A 16,801-nucleotide genomic window follows, 5' to 3' on the forward strand; every position below is an offset into this window, starting at 1 on the left:
AGAAGATGTGCACTCTCACAGGAGATGTGCACGTTCACAGCAGAAGTGCACGCTCACAGCAGACGTGCCCGCTCACAGCAGACGTGTTTCCTCACAGCAGACGTGCACGCTCAAAGCAGACGTGCACTCTCACAGAAGATGTGCACGCTCACAGCAGAAGTGTATCCTCACAGCAGACGTGCACGCTCACAGCAGACGTGCACTCTCACAGGAGACGTGTATCCTCACAGCAGACGTGCACGCTCAAAGCAGACGTGCACTCTCACAGAAGATGTGCACTCTCACAGGAGATGTGCACGTTCACAGCAGAAGTGCACGCTCACAGCAGAAGTGCACGCTCACAGCAGACGTGCACGCTCACAGCAGACGTGCACTCTCACAGGAAACGTGTACGCTCACAGCAGACGTGCACGCTCACAGCAGACGTGCACTCTCACAGGAGACGTGTATCCTCACAGCAGACGTGCACGCTCACAGCAGACGTGCACTCTCACAGGAGACGTGCACGCTCACAGCAGACGTGCACGCTCACAGCAGACGTGCACTCTCACAGGAGACGTGTATCCTCACAGCAGACGTGCACGCTCAAAGCAGACGTGCACTCTCACAGAAGATGTGCACGCTCACAGCAGACGTGTACGCTCACAGCAGACGTGCACGCTCACAGCAGACGTGCACTCTCACAGAAGATGTGCACGCTCACAGCAGAAGTGCACGCTCACAGCAGACGTGCACTCTCACAGCAGATGTGCACTCTCACAGGAAACGTGTACGCTCACAGCAGACGTGTACGCTCACAGCAGACGTGCACGCTCACAGCAGATGTGCACTCTCACAGGAAACGTGTACGCTCACAGCAGACGTGCACGCTCATAGCAGACGTGCACGCTCACAGGAGATGTGCACGCTCACAGCAGACGTGTACGCTCACAGCAGACGTGCACGCTCACAGCAGACGTGCACTCTCACAGGAGACGTGCACGCTCACAGCAGACGTGTATCCTCACAGCAGACGTGCACGCTCAAAGCAGACGTGCACTCTCACAGAAGATGTGCACGCTCACAGCAGACGTGTACGCTCACAGCAGACGTGCACGCTCACAGCAGACGTGCACTCTCACAGAAGATGTGCACGCTCACAGCAGAAGTGCACGCTCACAGCAGACGTGCACTCTCACAGCAGATGTGCACTCTCACAGGAAACGTGTACGCTCACAGCAGACGTGTACGCTCACAGCAGACGTGCACGCTCACAGCAGACGTGTACGCTCAAAGCAGACGTGCACTCTCACAGCAGACGTGCACTCTCACAGCAGACGTGCACTCTCACAGCAGAAGTGCACGCTCACAGCAGACGTGCACTCTCACAGCAGACGTGCACTCTCACAGGAAACGTGTACGCTCACAGCAGATGTGCACGCTCACAGCAGACGTGTACGCTCACAGCAGACGTGCACGCTCACAGCAGACGTGCACTCTCACAGAAGATGTGCACGCTCACAGCAGAAGTGCACGCTCACAGCAGACGTGCACTCTCACAGCAGATGTGCACTCTCACAGGAAACGTGTACGCTCACAGCAGACGTGCACTCTCACAGCAGAAGTGCACGCTCACAGCAGACGTGCACGCTCACAGCAGACGTGCACTCTCACAGCAGACGTGCACTCTCACAGCAGACGTGCACGCTCACAGCAGATGTGCACGCTCACAGCAGACGTGCACTCTCACAGGAGATGTGCACACTCACAGCAGACGTGCACGCTCACAGCAGACGTGCACTCTCACAGTTTGTACTGACAGGCTCACACTGACACACACACACCCATGTGAGGTCATGGAATGGTCGGGGGGGCCCTGAAGGAAGCACTCTGTCAGCCTGTGGGTCTGTTTGTTAACTGATCACCTTTTGATTGACGGCTGTGATTGTTACCATGGCAACAGACAACCTGTCTCTCAGCATGTGAGTTCAGTATAACACAGAGGGGGAGGGGCTTCCAGCTGGAGGTTGAGGTCATTTTCAGGTGAGTTGTTCTCTCTGAGGCGAACACCTGGAGGTTCTGTGCTCCCCTGTGGACCTCTGGGGGTCTGAGGCTCATGTCAGGAGAAGACCACCCCCGTCCAGAGGATCCAGGTCCTACAGGAAAAAGTCCCACAAATCCCTGCGGTCCTCAGAGCCATCAGGACCAATCACCATGGAAACAGAGAGCAGGAGAGCCTCCGTGCACGCGCATACGTGCAGACAAACACCTACACGGCATGTACGTACACGTGTACACACTCATGTACGTACGGCGGCTCAGCAGAAGCACAGACCCTCGGTTCTTCTGCAGCGTGGCCACATTAGTGAAGAACTCGCTGAACTTCCAGATTCTCAGACGGCACCGGTCCGGCCTCAGCAGAACCTTCTGTCTGGTTCTGCAGCTCGGCGCCAGCAGCTGCTCAGAAAGCGTGGCGTCTCCTCGCCGCGTCTGGAAGTCATTTCTGTCAGATGAGCTCAGAGAGACGGAAGCTGGGGGGGTGAAACCTGAACCTCCGGGTTCTGATCCAGAACTTTGAAGATGTCATTCATTATCCCAGTGACAGTTCTAGCCGCTTTCATGGAGCAAACATGCAGAAGTTCTACCTCTGAGGTTCTGCAGGAGTTCTTCATGTCACAGGAGATCTGAACTGAGTCACAACTGAGTCAGAACTGAGTCAGAACCCAGGTCCAATGGAGGAGATCTTCTCAGAGCGGAGCAGACTGCAGAAAACACTGGAGGATGGACAAAGGGTTGTGACTGAAGGAGAACGTTCCACGTCCCAGAAGCCAAGTTCCATGACCGGGGTTTGGGCCGCCAAGGCACCCGCCCTCGACTGCCACCCAAACCACATTGCACCAGCCCCTTTGGAGGTCTCCTACGGGTGGTGGGCCCATGGGAGAGTGGACCCATGTTGCTCCTTTGGGCTGAGCCCGACCCGGGACCCTGGGAAGAGCCTCGGTCAACAGGCCTGGCTCCAGAGTGGGGCCCCGATGACGCCCATCCGGGCGACGTAATCGGGTCCTTGTTGTTTCTTCTCATCAGGGGGTTCTGAACCGCTCTTTGTCTGTCTCGTCACCCAGGACCTGTCTGCCATGGGAGACCCTACCAGGGGCTTAAGGCCCAGACGGCTGAGCTCCTGGGATCACTCGAGCTCTCAAACTCCCCCACCACGTTAAGGTGGGGGTTCACCATGAGGCCATGGTCCTAGACCAGAGAAAGTTAGTCTCCCATCTCTGGGTGGGTGGAGTCTCCCTGCCCCAGGTGGAGGAGTTTAAATACCTGGGGGTCTTGTTCATGAGTGAGGGAGGACCGGGGCGTGAGATTGACAGGCAGATTGGAGCGGCGTCCGTAGTTATGTGGTCGCTGTATCGGTCCGTTGTGGTGAAGAGAGAGCTGAGCAGAAAAGCAAAGCTCTCAATTTACCGGTTGGTCTACGTTCCAGTACTCACCTATGGCCATGAGTTCTGGGTCATGACCCAAAGAACCAGAAATACAAGTGGCTGAAATGAGCTTCCTCCATGGGGGGCTGGACGCTCCCTTAGAAATGGGGGAGGAGCTAAATCAACCACTGAGTAGAACCGCTGCTCCTCCACATCCAGAGGAGCCAGTTGAGGTGGCTGGGGCATCTGGTCCGGATGCCTCCTGGACGCCTCCATGGGGAGGTGTTCTGGGCATGTCCCACTGGGGGAGGCCCCGGGGAAGACCCAGGACACGCTGGAGAAACTACATCTCTTGTCTGGCCTGGGAACCAGAGGAGCTGAAGGAAGTGGGCGGGGTTAAGGAAGTATGGACATCTCTGCTTAGACTGCTGCCCCCATGACCTGGTCCAGGATAAGTGGAAGAGGATGGATGGATGGATGGATGGATGGATGGATAGATAGATAGATGATTGATGATGGATAGATGATGGATGGATGGATGGATGGATGGATGGATGGATGATGGATGGATGGATAGATAGATAGATGATTGATGATGGATAGATGATGGATGATGGATGGATGGATGAATGGATGGATGAATGGATGGATGGATGGATGGACAGAGATTGCACATCTGTGAGACGTTCAGGTCCAGAAAAGATGAAGATCTGAGCAGAACAGCAGCTTCCAGGGTTCTACGAGGAAGCAGAGAACGACTCCAGAGTGAAAAATGAGGAAGAACGTTGGTCCAAAGAGAAGCTGATTCCGGATCAGAACCATCACTCAATCTGCTGTCAGATGATGGACGATGAAGAACGATGAAGAACATCCTTCATCAGACTGCTCCACAGATTAAAGGACAGTCAGCCTCAAAGCACTCTGGGAGATTTTCAATTGTTTTCATTTTGCTTTGGGCTTCATTACAGACATGGAGACCCTCAGCATGTCTTCATCACGATGAAGACTGGAATGGACCAATCACAGCTTGATGATGATGATGAAGTCCTTCAGCATCCAGACGTTTTTTTGCTTTGACTTCGATGTCCGACCATTTCTTTTTTATTTCGGCCACGGTCCGAGGTTGTGAGGCTGCAGCATTTACGGCGTCTGCCACCGTCTGCCACTCACATGCCTTTTTGGCATTAGTAATGCCCGCACTGTGCCCTCCAAACAACGTTTTATCCTCTTTTCCACCTCGCCAACGATAACTTCTACTTCACATTGAGTCAAGTTACGTTTTTTTCATTTCCTCTCTGTGTTTGCCATGATTTCTCAATCAATGAATATTCATTTGTGGGGGTTTCACGGACTATTTATGGGCAACTATGGGCGTGTCATGAAGCCGCAAAAGCTGCACTGCATTTAGAATTGGTTGTGATTTATTAAGGGAAAGATGCGTAGGATGTGCGTGCGCACGGTTTTATAAATCCCAATATTTCTGTGCGTACGCACGTCCTATGTTTCATCCGTACGCCACTTCTGACGCAAATCCTACGCAAAGTTTTATAAATTGTTCAGATGACCCTAAGGTTCCTCAGCTGATCAGGTCCAGGTCTTCATGGGTTCTTCAGGGCTTTGATGGTTCCTTTCAGTTTCAGAACCTCCCCGGTTCTTCTGGTTCATGAGAACCCAGAAGTGGAGAACCTCTGGCAGCAGAAGATGAGCTCACAGTCTCCGTACTGCCCCCTCTGAGGAGAACCACACAGAACCAGACCTGCTAGAACATCAGAACCTTCTTCTTTAATGCTCGTCTTTACAGAAACATGGGAGTAAAAAACTTTGATCAGACTTCAGGAATAAAAGTTCTGGAACATGAAAGCGGCTCAGGAACCCACGGTTCCTTGAAACCAGCCGCAGATATCCACAGCGGTTCTGATCCGGCTCTGATGGCTGTTGAAGGAACATGTTTTGGTGAGAAGATGAGATCAGCAGGACGTTCTGTTCAGGTCCGGTTCCTGCTGAAGATCCTTCTGGATCCTCAGCTGCAGGTTTTCATTCACCGTGGGTCCAGGAACGTAGAGAACCTCCAGAACCAGAACATCCCACAGACGTTCCTGCAGCCAGTCCCTCCAAAACTCCTCCGGTCTGAGAAGCTGGGATCAGCATCACATGACTCGGATCAGTCCAGAACCAACCGGACAGTCAGCGGGTCAGAACCGGATCCTGGCTCCAGGCCCCTCTAATGCTGTCTGCTGATTGGATGATCAGTCCACAGCCAAACAAAGGGGGCGGAGTCTGTCTGGACTGCCTGATCACAGGCGGGCTGTCATTGGTCAGTACATTGAAGTGGGCGGAGCTTGTGTATCCTGAGGGTCTGGATGGAGGACAGGATCTTCTTCTGGTGGCCGGCGAGGGTCACGCCCACTCTGAGCAGGTCTCTATGGAAACAGAGAGGACAGGCGTCAGAGCGCTTTTCCCTGAGCGCCGCCTGCAGGCGCTGCACTCCGCCTTACTCCGTGTCCAGCTGGGCGACCACGTCCAGGCTGCTGAAGCCCGCCTGCAGGAAGCTCCGCTCGTAGCGCTCCATCTTTATGGCCCGGAGCCACTCCGCCACGGAGCCGCACGCCCACAGAGGGGGCGGGACCCGTTGGTCCAGCAGCGGTTGGGACGGACTGAGAGACAGACGCAGTTAAAGCTCCGCCTGCAGGGCTGGAGGCGCAAACATTTCTGCCCCCGCCAGGCCCCGCCCACCCCCAGCTCACCTGGGCCCCTCTGGGTGCGTCACTTTCAGGGATGGGGGGTTTCGGATCAGCCTGTCCAGCGCTGACACCACGTCGCAGAACCTGGGTCGATTGGCCCGCTCCTTCTGCCAGCAGTCCAGCATGAGCGCGTGCAAGGAGGCGGGGCACTCGGGTGGCGGCGGCAGCCGGTAGTCCTGCTCGATGGCGTTGATCACCTGACAGGTAGACGGGGGAGGAGGGGGGGTCAGATGATGTCAGCAGATGAGGCGGGCGGTGGAAGGCGCTCTTACGTCCTGGTTGCTCATGTCCCAGTACGGCCGCTCTCCGTACGACATCACCTCCCACATGACGATGCCGTAGCTCCACGCGTCGCTGGCCGACGTGAACTTCCTGTTGTCAGAATAAAAGCGTCAGGTGAAGCCGTCAGAACGGTTCTGCTGCACGGCCTGCAGTACCGACGCTCACCTGTAGGCGATGGCTTCAGGCGCCGTCCACCGGATGGGAATCTTCCCTCCCTGACACAAACAAGGATTTCAAAATAAAAGCACAGAGTCAGGACAAGAACCAACAGGAAGTCCGTCAGAATCAGAGCAGAACCTGGAGTCGCGGACTCACCAGTGAGCTGGTGTACGTGGGGTCTGAGGAGTTCTCGGTGAGGACTCTGCTGAGACCAAAGTCTGACACCTGAAACCAAAACCCTCTGCAGTCAGACCACAACCAGACTGGACGGGCCGGTCAGACAGGTGAGTCTCACCTTACAGACCAGGTTGGAGTTCACCAGAATGTTCCGAGCTGCCAGGTCTCTGTGGACAAAGTTCATGTCTGACAGATATTTCATCCCTGCAGCGATTCCACGCAGCATCCCCACCAGCTGGATGGGCGTGAACTGCCCGTCATTCACCTGCAGGGAGACGGGGGAGACGACAGGTGAGCAGACGGGGGAGCAGACGAATGAGCAGACAGGGGAGCAGACGAATGAGCAGACAGGGGAGCGGACGGGTGAGCAGACGAATGAGCAGACAGGGGAGCAGACGAATGAGCAGACAGGGGAGCAGACGAATGAGCAGACAGGGGAGCGGACGGGTGAGCAGACAGGGGAGCGGACGGGTGAGCAGACAGGGGAGCGGACGGGTGAGCAGACGAATGAGCAGACAGGGGAGCAGACGAATGAGCAGACAGGGAGCTGACAGGTGAGCAGACAGGGGAGCAGACGGGGGAGCAGACAAATGAGCAGACGGGGGAGCGGACAGGTGAGCAGACGGGTGAGCAGACGAGTGAGCAGACGAATGAGCAGACAGGGAGCAGCCGGGGGAGCAAACGAGTGAGCTGACAAATGAGCAGACAGGGAGCTGACAGGTGAGCAGACGGGGGAGCAGACGCGGGAGCAGACAGGTGAGCAGACGGGTGAGCAGACGGGTGAGCAGACAAATGAGCAGACGGGGGAGCGGACAGGTGAGCAGACGGGGGAGCGGACAGGTGAGCAGACGGGGGAGCGGACAGGTGAGCAGACGGGGGACCAGACGGGTGAGCAGACGCGGGAGCAGACAGGTGAGCAGACGGGTGAGCAGACAGGGGAGTGGACGGGTGAGCAGACAAATGAGCAGACAGGGAGCTGACAGGTGAGCAGACAGGTGAGCAGACGGGGGAGCAGACGCGGGAGCAGACAGGTGAGCAGACGGGTGAGCAGACGGGTGAGCAGACAAATGAGCAGACGGGGGAGCGGACAGGTGAGCAGAGGGGGGAGCGGACAGGTGAGCAGACGGGGGAGCAGACAGGTGAGCAGACGGGTGAGCAGACGGGTGAGCAGACAAATGAGCAGACGGGGGAGCGGACAGGTGAGCAGACGGGTGAGCAGACGAATGAGCAGACGAGGAGCAGACATAAGTTCCGTCTCACCCTCAGGAAGCTGTCGAGCGCCCCGTTCTCCATGAACTCTGTGAGGATCATCACCGGACAGGAAGTGGTGATGACCCCCTCCAGGTGGATGATGTTCGGGTGCTGGAACTGGCCCATGATGGACGCCTCCGACAGGAAGTCCCGCCTCTGTTTCTCGGTGTAACCGCCCTTCAGAGTCTTGATGGCCACATAGTTCTCCTTCCTGCCAGGTACCCTCAGCCGACCGCGGCACACCTCCCCAAACTCACCTGGAAAGGTAGAGCAGCAGCTGGTTCATGACAATCATCAGACCACACGGAACCCCTGGAGAGATCCAGAACCCTAGGTCCACAGAGGAGGAGGCCCTGCAGCAGAACCTAGCGGGGTGGGGGGGCGGGGGGGCGGGCGGGCAGGCAGGCAGGCAGGCAGACAGGCAGACAGGCAGGCAGGCAGACAGGTGCTGTTACCTGCTCCAATCACTTCTTCTATCTTGACAAAGGACGCTTCGATCTCTTTGGCGAACTCCCTGACGGCCTCGTTGGGATCCTCGTATGTGAACGGGTCGATGTACACCTTCATTGCTATGACAACAAGATCATATGACCAACATCAACCACACAAAGCCATCAGTACAGTCGTACACAGAGGAGACCAGGGGGGTATTCCAGGAAGCATGTTTAAACTCCCCTGACTTTAAGCCTGAACTCTGGCTGAAATCCTCCTGAACTTGCTTACTCTGGGTATGTCGGTTCCAACAGACCAGATATGAGTTAGAGTAATTACGCTCCACTTGGTAACCCTGGGTTAATGCACGTGCACAGCAGGTACATAAAGACATTCTCAATGGATCACTGATTTAAGGAGTCACCATGGAAACGTGTGGAGAAAAAAAGAGAGCGCAATACTTTAGTGAGACGGAGTTTGAGATTTTAATGACGGCGTATGAAGATTATACGTCCATCAATAAAGTAACACGGCTGCATCATCAAAAGAAAGAGTTTCTGCTTGGAGAAAAAGAACAAAGTAAACGCACGAGTTTCTGATCTTATTTCCATTTTCATTGTGGAGCATATATATATATAACTTATCCAACTTAAATGAATTAATTTGGATAATTAAAATTTGATATTCCGGTTCCGGGTTACAGCAGCTGGACGCGTGGCGTGCCTCTCTGCGATTACAACTATCTTCAAATTACTTAAAAAGTTGATTTTTCTCCTAAAAAGAGAGCTGACCATGCCCCCGAAGAAACCCCAGGAATATGAAGAACTCAGAAAGTCTCTTGACATTATTCAAGAAACGCTGAAAAGTTTTATGGATCAAGTGTCGGCTAAGCTAACACCGCTCTGGGAGATGATGGAAGAGTTCCGAAGATTTCGGGCTCTAAACGAGCAGCGAGAAAACCAGGTCGGGATTCTGGAGAAAAGACTGGACGATGTGGAACAGCAAGTAAGGATGAATAATGTCATTCTCACTGGAGTACCGATCAAGCCTCAAGCCAGCACTGCTAATGCTAGCGCTAGCGTAGCTGGCAGTGCTAATACGGAGGTCAATGGAGAGTCTCTGGAACAGCAAATACATTCATTTCTCACATCTAAAGGGATTTCCCTGGATCTCAATACCATCGAGACCTGCCACCTGCTCCCCAGGAGAAAGGAGACGGATAAACCAGCGATCCTCATCAGGTTTGTGAATCAAAAACACAAGCTAGCTCTGATGAATCTACGCAAAAACCTCAGAGGATCTACTGTTTATCTGAACGACCATCTGACCAGAAGGAATGCTGAAATCTCAAAACATGCACGGCTTCTCAGGAAGCGTAAGCAGATTGAGAACACTTGGGTTAAAGGCTGCAGGATTTATGTCAAACCACTCGGTCCAGAGGACCGGACCAAGGTTCTGGTCGTGAACACCATGAAGGACTTTGAGAAGTGTTTGATCACGGTCGTCTGAAACAACATGAAGTAATAAACCAAAGAGCCAAATAATTTCAAGAAATATGACGCCTGGATTCCTCACTTTCTCCATCGTCTGACGTCACCTGAATAACAGCAGAGTTCTGACCTGCAGACAACTTGACCTCAACTTTCACCGTCGCTGATATCAGCTGAAGAAGGATATGGACCTGAATCTAATGTCTGCAGACATAACATGGAAGAGAACTATAAACTCTGTTTTGAACCCAGGAGATCAGCTGTTATCAGTAAAAGAAGAAATACCAACCTTGGATAATCGACAGTTATGGACCCTTTTTATTTTTCCCCAACAGCATTACTTTATTATAAAAAAAATAAAAAAATAAAAATATATAAAAAGAGTAAAACAAATGATTAATCACTTTTGAAAATTGTTAAATTGATTGACTTTTAATGATATTACTTCACTAGCTCCTAAAATTGATAAATTGATTCAAAAATCTTTCCTAATGTAGCATAACTTTGCACATGTTTTTAACTTTTGATACTTGATGAAATGACGATTTATCGTATTTCGGGCAGATACTCGAAGCAGTGTTTTCAGGTAAATACCCTAGGGCGGTTCAGTTAATTAACTCACCTGCTCAGCGTCCTATTTAAGCCAGGTGCGCAGTTGTTCATTCTTTCTTACCTTCAGCGCTCATTCTTCGCCGGTCTCCGAGCCCGCGGGTCTCCTTCTCTTTCGGCGTCTTGCCGTGTTCCCCCGTCCTTGGGAAGGATGATCCCCATCTTTCTGATGTGGGGTTTTGGTTTCGCCGCGTCTGCTCTCCTTAATTTCTCCTCTGATCCGCGGGCGGCTGACGATCCGCGGGCGGCTGCCGGCGCACAGCGCGTTCGTTTCGCCGCGGTCGCGTGCATCTGCAGGGGGTGTGCTTTCCGCAATGTTCGGGATGTCCGTGCCCCCCGATCAGGAGTAGTCGGGTCTTCTCGTCTGCCGTGGTCACCCCAATTATCCACGGTGAGCGTCACGCGGTACTTTTCCCGTGTAGTTTTCTATGGCTGCGTCTCACTTCCTGTTTACTTCGGTGACGTCACGCCCCTAAGGACCCTGGGAATTGTAGTTTTTTTTTTTTTCCGGGTCCTTCCTGATGCACTTCTGATTCTTTTCTGCTGCGTAGTTCTGCGTCGTCCGGTTGTTTTATTTTATTTATTTTTTTTTTCAGGGGTTGTGGGGTCCTTTCTGTGGTTGTGAAGGCTGGCAGGCCTCGTTTGGACAGGTTTCTCATGCTGGCTGAATTTATCGTGGCTTTTAGCATTTGTTTTCTATTGCTGTTTTGTTCTTTGGGAGCTGTGTGTAAATCTTGATTGTCTTTAATTTGATGCTGGCTTTATTATTATGGCGGTTCTTCTGTTTGTTTTCTTCGTTGTTGTAGCTGCTGGTTAGTTGGAATGTGAATCAGTGTCTCTTGGACCCGTCTCTGCTCTATGGACATTTTCCCTTATGATTGGTCTCTCTTATGCAGCGTCTATGGCTCATTTTATTCACTCTGCGATCCTCATTCATTGCCCCCGCACGTTCTGCTCCACCTGTTTTTCCCCGCTCTGTGTACCCCAGTGGGTCATGCCCTGGCTTCAGGGACTTGCGTCGGCCGCATTAGTGAGTGTGTCAGTCTCGTCGCGGCCTCGTTTTCTCGGCTGGACAGTTAATTTGTTATTCTCTCTCTAGTTTGGTTGGAGGTTTGTGGGGGCTATGTGATGGATTCTTCCGGGGCATCGTTTTCAAGCTGCCACTAAGGGTGGCCCCTAGGAAGTGTTCAGGTTGATGTGACTTGATCTGGACCTGCTAGCGCCTCGCAGTTAATCTTCTGGGCATCAGTGGCCTGGTTCCCCATGCGCCTTCAGGATTGGTATATATTTTCTTCAGCTCCCCATGCTGTCTCCACGAATTTCCTCCGAACGCGATATAAGGCTGAGGATGACTGTCACTGATGGTCTCACTGTTCTGCCTCTATGCCTCTCAGTGGCGTCTCTTGGCCTTCAGTTGGCGCTCGAGGTGTTTGTCGGTTTACCTTTCCGTTGTCGTGGCAGTCCTCATAAAATCGACTTTATCGCCCTGTACTGGATATTTGTAGGCGATGGGTGCCCTTCATTTTGCATGTTATTGATTATTTCTTGGTGGCCAACTTTACTCTGTATCCCTGGTCTTTTGAATCTCTGTGAGAAAACTTTAATTTCAAAATTGGGTTTCCACGTTATCTTTAATGTATGGTCCTCCACCCGTCCGGATTTATTTTTCTTCTATAGATTTGGGTGGTTCATTGATGCTTGTCTCTCCCCATTATGTCGTCTCTAGCTTTTGTGCAGCATGTCGTTTCTTCGAATTTTGGTTGGATATGATTCGTCAATGATTGGGCCACCTGACGTTTGCTGTAGCTTTGGTCCTATGGTCATCCGTTCATCTTGTGTTCTTGTTCTGGGTAGTTCGATCCTGGGCCACGTGTTCCTGTTCTGGATTTTCGTGTTTTGCGTTTGATCTTTCCCTCTCTATGCCTGAAGTGGTTTTGTGATACCTGTTGTGTCTTCAGGCTCCCTCCACTTGTTCTCCTGAGTTTGCGCCTTCTGGTTTGGGGGAAAAGGATTTAAGAAGAGTGGTTTGTGTTTGTCCGGCCGCCGGAATCTACAGCTCTGTTGGTTTTTAAGGGTTGTCCGGTTATTTCATCCTTGGAGATTATATTAAAGCTGATTCAATATTGAATGATAGTATTGTCATCGGTTGACTTGGTTAATGTTTAAATAACACCTTGAGCAACTTCTACCCTGACCGTAGGAAATATATCACTTGCGCTCTCAAGCTTAGTTCAAGAGTTAAATCTTGTGTCCACAAGTCAGTCTTCCATCTGCCTTGTTTAAGCAGATGACACTCTGCTAGATGCATCCCCATTTAGAGGCTTGTTATACTCCGCCTCTAAATGCTTAAGGTTCAGTTTAGCAAAAAATACTATCAAAACCTATGATCCCTCATGGCTCTCAAGTTCTCTTTTGCAGTATCCAGACGCCATTGGCTAATTAAAAATTTGAGAATCACTAATATCAAATCAAAGCATCAAATCCAGCCGAGCTGTAATCCTTTGCTACGTGGGATGTTGACCTTCCTCATATACAAATCTCCTTGGCTACTCTTCCCATCACCTGCTCCTCGATGGCCTCCTGAAGGTGCGTCCCTCTGAAACTGTCAAAGGTTACTTTTCTCATCATTGGAGTATATAAAAATTGGTGTTAAGATTTCGTGCAGGTTATATATTTCACTATCATTTCACTGTTGGAATTTGTGATTATGGGGGTTTCTAGGGTGCGATAAATCCACAATGGGTCTTTACCTTTACTATCTACTAAATTTCACTTTCTCAGATTTGTTGTTTCTTTTTAAAAGCACTGTTATTTAATTTATCTCAATCATTTTTGAAACTGATCAGTTTCTGGGTTATTTATATATTCTTGTCAAGACTAATACTGCTTTGTTTTTATCTATGCATCGCATCCTGAGCCTGCGAACCCCTACGCCCCGATCAGCTTCTCCGTTTCCAGGAAATGATGTCACCCATGCATTCCTTGATCTGGTGCTGCGACGATGACTGCTCGACGTACCTATTGCTGCACTGAAAGTGACGGGGCGTTGGACCTCCTCTGCATTCCAATGACACTTCTGACTGAATTAATTAATCAATGTCAACCGCAGAATGAATGTAAATTCTTCGATTATAGATGTTAAAAGAAAATTATAGCCAGGTGGAAGCCTCAAAAATTTAGGTTGCTCTAAGTTGTATCATAGTCTGCGAGGAGCTCGAATCTGGTTCTTAAGCTCATTTGTTGTAGTATGCCAAAGACGCATAGTAATTATGGGCGTTGAACTCGTTCTTAATATTGGGATGGAACCTCATTATATGGATGTTCCTTGAGCGCTTATAATTGGTATGCCAAATGGAGAAAATTATGGCTATTAAGCTCGTTCGTGGTACTGTCGTTGGGAGCTTCGAAATAATGGATGTTACTTAAGCGCGTGTATATATAGTTGCCAAAATGGAAGAGTTTATGGCCATCAAACTTGTTCTTGGTTTAATAGAAGTTCCAATAATGGCTGTTAAGCATGTCATACGCCATCGGAAGCTTTGGATTGGATGTTAAGTTAGTGTATCATACGGGTTGTTTGGCGGTTTAAATTATAGTTCTGCACAGCGTTTTGCGGAAGTGAGCTTACGTTCTAAGATCACGTATAAGTAATTTTATGTTGGCTCCCCTTTTATTTCTTTCCCTCTCTCTTTCAGATAGTATGTTCCTCTAGTGGTTTCCACGAACGGGAGCGACCCTACGGTCAATGGTGCCGGGTCACACATAGCAGATCCACTAGATAGCATGTCCCCTTCGTGGCGCTGTACTCGAACGGGGCGGCCCAACGGTCAATGGTGCCGGGTCACACATAGCAGATCCACTAGATAGCATGTCCCCTTCGTGGCGCTGTACTCGAACGGGGGCGGCCCAACGGTCAATGGTGCCGGGTCACACATAGCAAATCCACTAGATAGCATGTTCCCTTCGTGGCGCTGTACTCGAACGGGGGCGGCCCAACGGTCAATGGTGCCGGGTCACACATAGTAGATCCACTAGTTAGCATGTTCCCTTCGTGGCGCTGTACTCGAACGGGGGCGGCCCAAACGGTCAATGGTGCCGGGTCACACATAGCAGATCCACTAGATAGCATGTTCCCTTCGTGGCGCTGTACTCGAACGGGGGCGGCCCAAACGGTCAATGGTGCCGGGTCACACATAGCAGATCCACTAGATAGCATGTTCCCTTCGTGGCGCTGTACTCGATCGGGGGCGGCCCAAACGGTCAATGGTGCCGGGTCACACATAGCAGTCATACTGGGAAATGAAATGAAAATGGAATGCTGCCGAAAACACACCCCATTTTATTACACACTGATTATACATTCACATTTTCTCTTCTTCTGGATGATTTAGTGTTGGGGGTTTTGTTACCCGAAAGTTTTATGGAAATTTTATGGAATTTTATGGAAGTTTTATGGAATTGAACGGAGCCTTATGCCAAACGAAAATATGTGAATGCCAACTTAAAGAATGTGGAAAAATGTCAAATAAATATTTCTTACTGCAAGAGTTGTCTGACTGAAATGACGATTTATCGTATTTCGGGCAGATACTCGAAGCAGTGTTTTCAGGTAAATACCCTAGGGCGGTTCAGTTAATTAACTCACCTGCTCAGCGTCCTATTTAAGCCAGGTGCGCAGTTGTTCATTCTTTCTTACCTTCAGCGCTCATTCTTCGCCCCACCCTCCTCCCCGGCTTCCACCTGTGGGCTCCGTAAAGGGGGGTTTTGTTACCCGAAAGTTTTATGGAAATTTTATGGAATTTTATGGAAGTTTTATGGAATTGAACGGAGCCTTATGCCAAACGAAAATATGTGAATGCCAACTTAAAGAATGTGGAAAAATGTCAAATAAATATTTCTTACTGCAAGAGTTGTCTGACTGAAATTTTGTTATGAAAACTCCTGAAACAGTGTTGTGTCTATTTTACTGGTATAGTATTATTTTTTAAAGCACATGAATGATTTTTAAAAGTAACATAATTTGCATATATTTCAGATGCTGCATTTGCCATGTTAATTTCTAGAATAGTTATTTTTGACGTAATACTTAAGTAATTCATCTTTGTCATGTGCTTTATCGATATCTTATGATTTTTAATTCTGTCTGATAAAACCTAGGAACCGGATATTGATAAATCATGTAATAAAATGGTTACAGTATAACGGGGTGGGATTATATAAGTTCGCTTCCTTCCACTCCCTTTCAAGCAATATTTATTAATTATGTCTAATTATCCTAAGTTTGATTAGTTACTGTATGAATGTATAACTGATGTTTATATTGCTTTTGTGTATAACTTCTATTTGATTGCTTGAAATAAACCATTTCAAATCAAATCAATTAATTCTATTGATAACAAGTAATTGAGTTAAAATTATTCAACCTAATTTCTTATGTCTATAAAACTCAATAATATTTGTTTATACAACTTAAATTTAGATTAACCAATTAACCTATGTAGCATGTTTTTGGACGGTGGGAGGAAGCCAGAGACCCCTGAGAGAACCCACACATGCAGGGGGAGAACATGCTAACTCCACACAGAAAGGTCCCCCATTGATGTTCTGGTTCATGTCCCCCAGCCAGGACTGGAACCAGGGGCCTTCTGGCTGTAAGACAAGAGCGTTAACCACTGCACCACCGTGCAGCCCATGTTGTTTCTCTTTCAGCTTTTTCCCATCAGGGGTCGCCACAGCGAACGAGTCGCATGGTAAATTTGGCAATGTTTTACGCCGGATGCCCTTCCTGACGCAACCTTCTCAAAGCAACCGGGCTTGGGACCGACAGAGAAGTAGAGAAGGGAACAGGGAGCAGCCCGGATTCAAACCCTGGTTTCACGGACGGAAGGCGTGCAAACCAGCACGAGCTAAACCGGCTCCCCCCACCACCGAGCAGCCCATAAGACTTTATATTACTCCAATTCAATTAAATGTTTTTTCCTTTTCTTGACTTCTCATATGTCGAAGTTTGAGCCGGCAGATATACTCATTTGTATAACAATAAAAAGGAGGGGAAAAAATGGATTTGAAGCGTGTATCCATACACCATATCTCTATACTTATCATTACTGCACCACATAGTGGTGATGCTATATAAACTCCTCATCCTCTCACTCATGGTGCAAAGACGTAAGCATAGTAGGACAAAATAACTCGACAAAACACAGTTAAACAGCTAAACGACTAAACACATTTTGTCAAAAAGCCACACTTAAACCCA

The 16,801-nt window shown here is 49.9% G+C and overlaps 1 protein-coding gene across 3 annotated transcripts in view; it reads right to left on the bottom strand.

The window, feature by feature from the left end:
* Nucleotides 1-5,161: 5,161 nt before the first annotated feature.
* LOC144987449 (ephrin type-B receptor 4b-like) overlaps nucleotides 5,162-16,801 on the bottom strand; it is a 30,246-nt gene continuing 18,606 nt past the window's right edge. For 2 of the 3 annotated variants that reach the window (XM_078936873.1, XM_078936874.1), the window contains exons 12-20: nucleotides 8,467-8,580; nucleotides 8,021-8,268; nucleotides 6,879-7,025; nucleotides 6,740-6,808; nucleotides 6,590-6,639; nucleotides 6,415-6,514; nucleotides 6,146-6,339; nucleotides 5,897-6,055; nucleotides 5,162-5,821 (exon numbers count right to left, since the gene is read on the bottom strand). In XM_078936873.1, coding sequence (XP_078792999.1) covers nucleotides 5,710-5,821; nucleotides 5,897-6,055; nucleotides 6,146-6,339; nucleotides 6,415-6,514; nucleotides 6,590-6,639; nucleotides 6,740-6,808; nucleotides 6,879-7,025; nucleotides 8,021-8,268; nucleotides 8,467-8,580 — 1,193 coding nt within the window. In that variant the 3' untranslated portion in view covers nucleotides 5,162-5,709. The remainder of the gene's footprint in view (nucleotides 5,822-5,896; nucleotides 6,056-6,145; nucleotides 6,340-6,414; nucleotides 6,515-6,589; nucleotides 6,640-6,739; nucleotides 6,809-6,878; nucleotides 7,026-8,020; nucleotides 8,269-8,466; nucleotides 8,581-16,801) is intronic. The other variant, XM_078936875.1, reaches the window with a different exon arrangement.

Source organism: Oryzias latipes, chromosome 18, assembly GCF_053564925.1.
Source record: "Oryzias latipes strain Hd-rR chromosome 18, Olatipes_Hd-rR_3.1".
NCBI classification, from domain to species: domain Eukaryota; kingdom Metazoa; phylum Chordata; class Actinopteri; order Beloniformes; family Adrianichthyidae; genus Oryzias; species Oryzias latipes.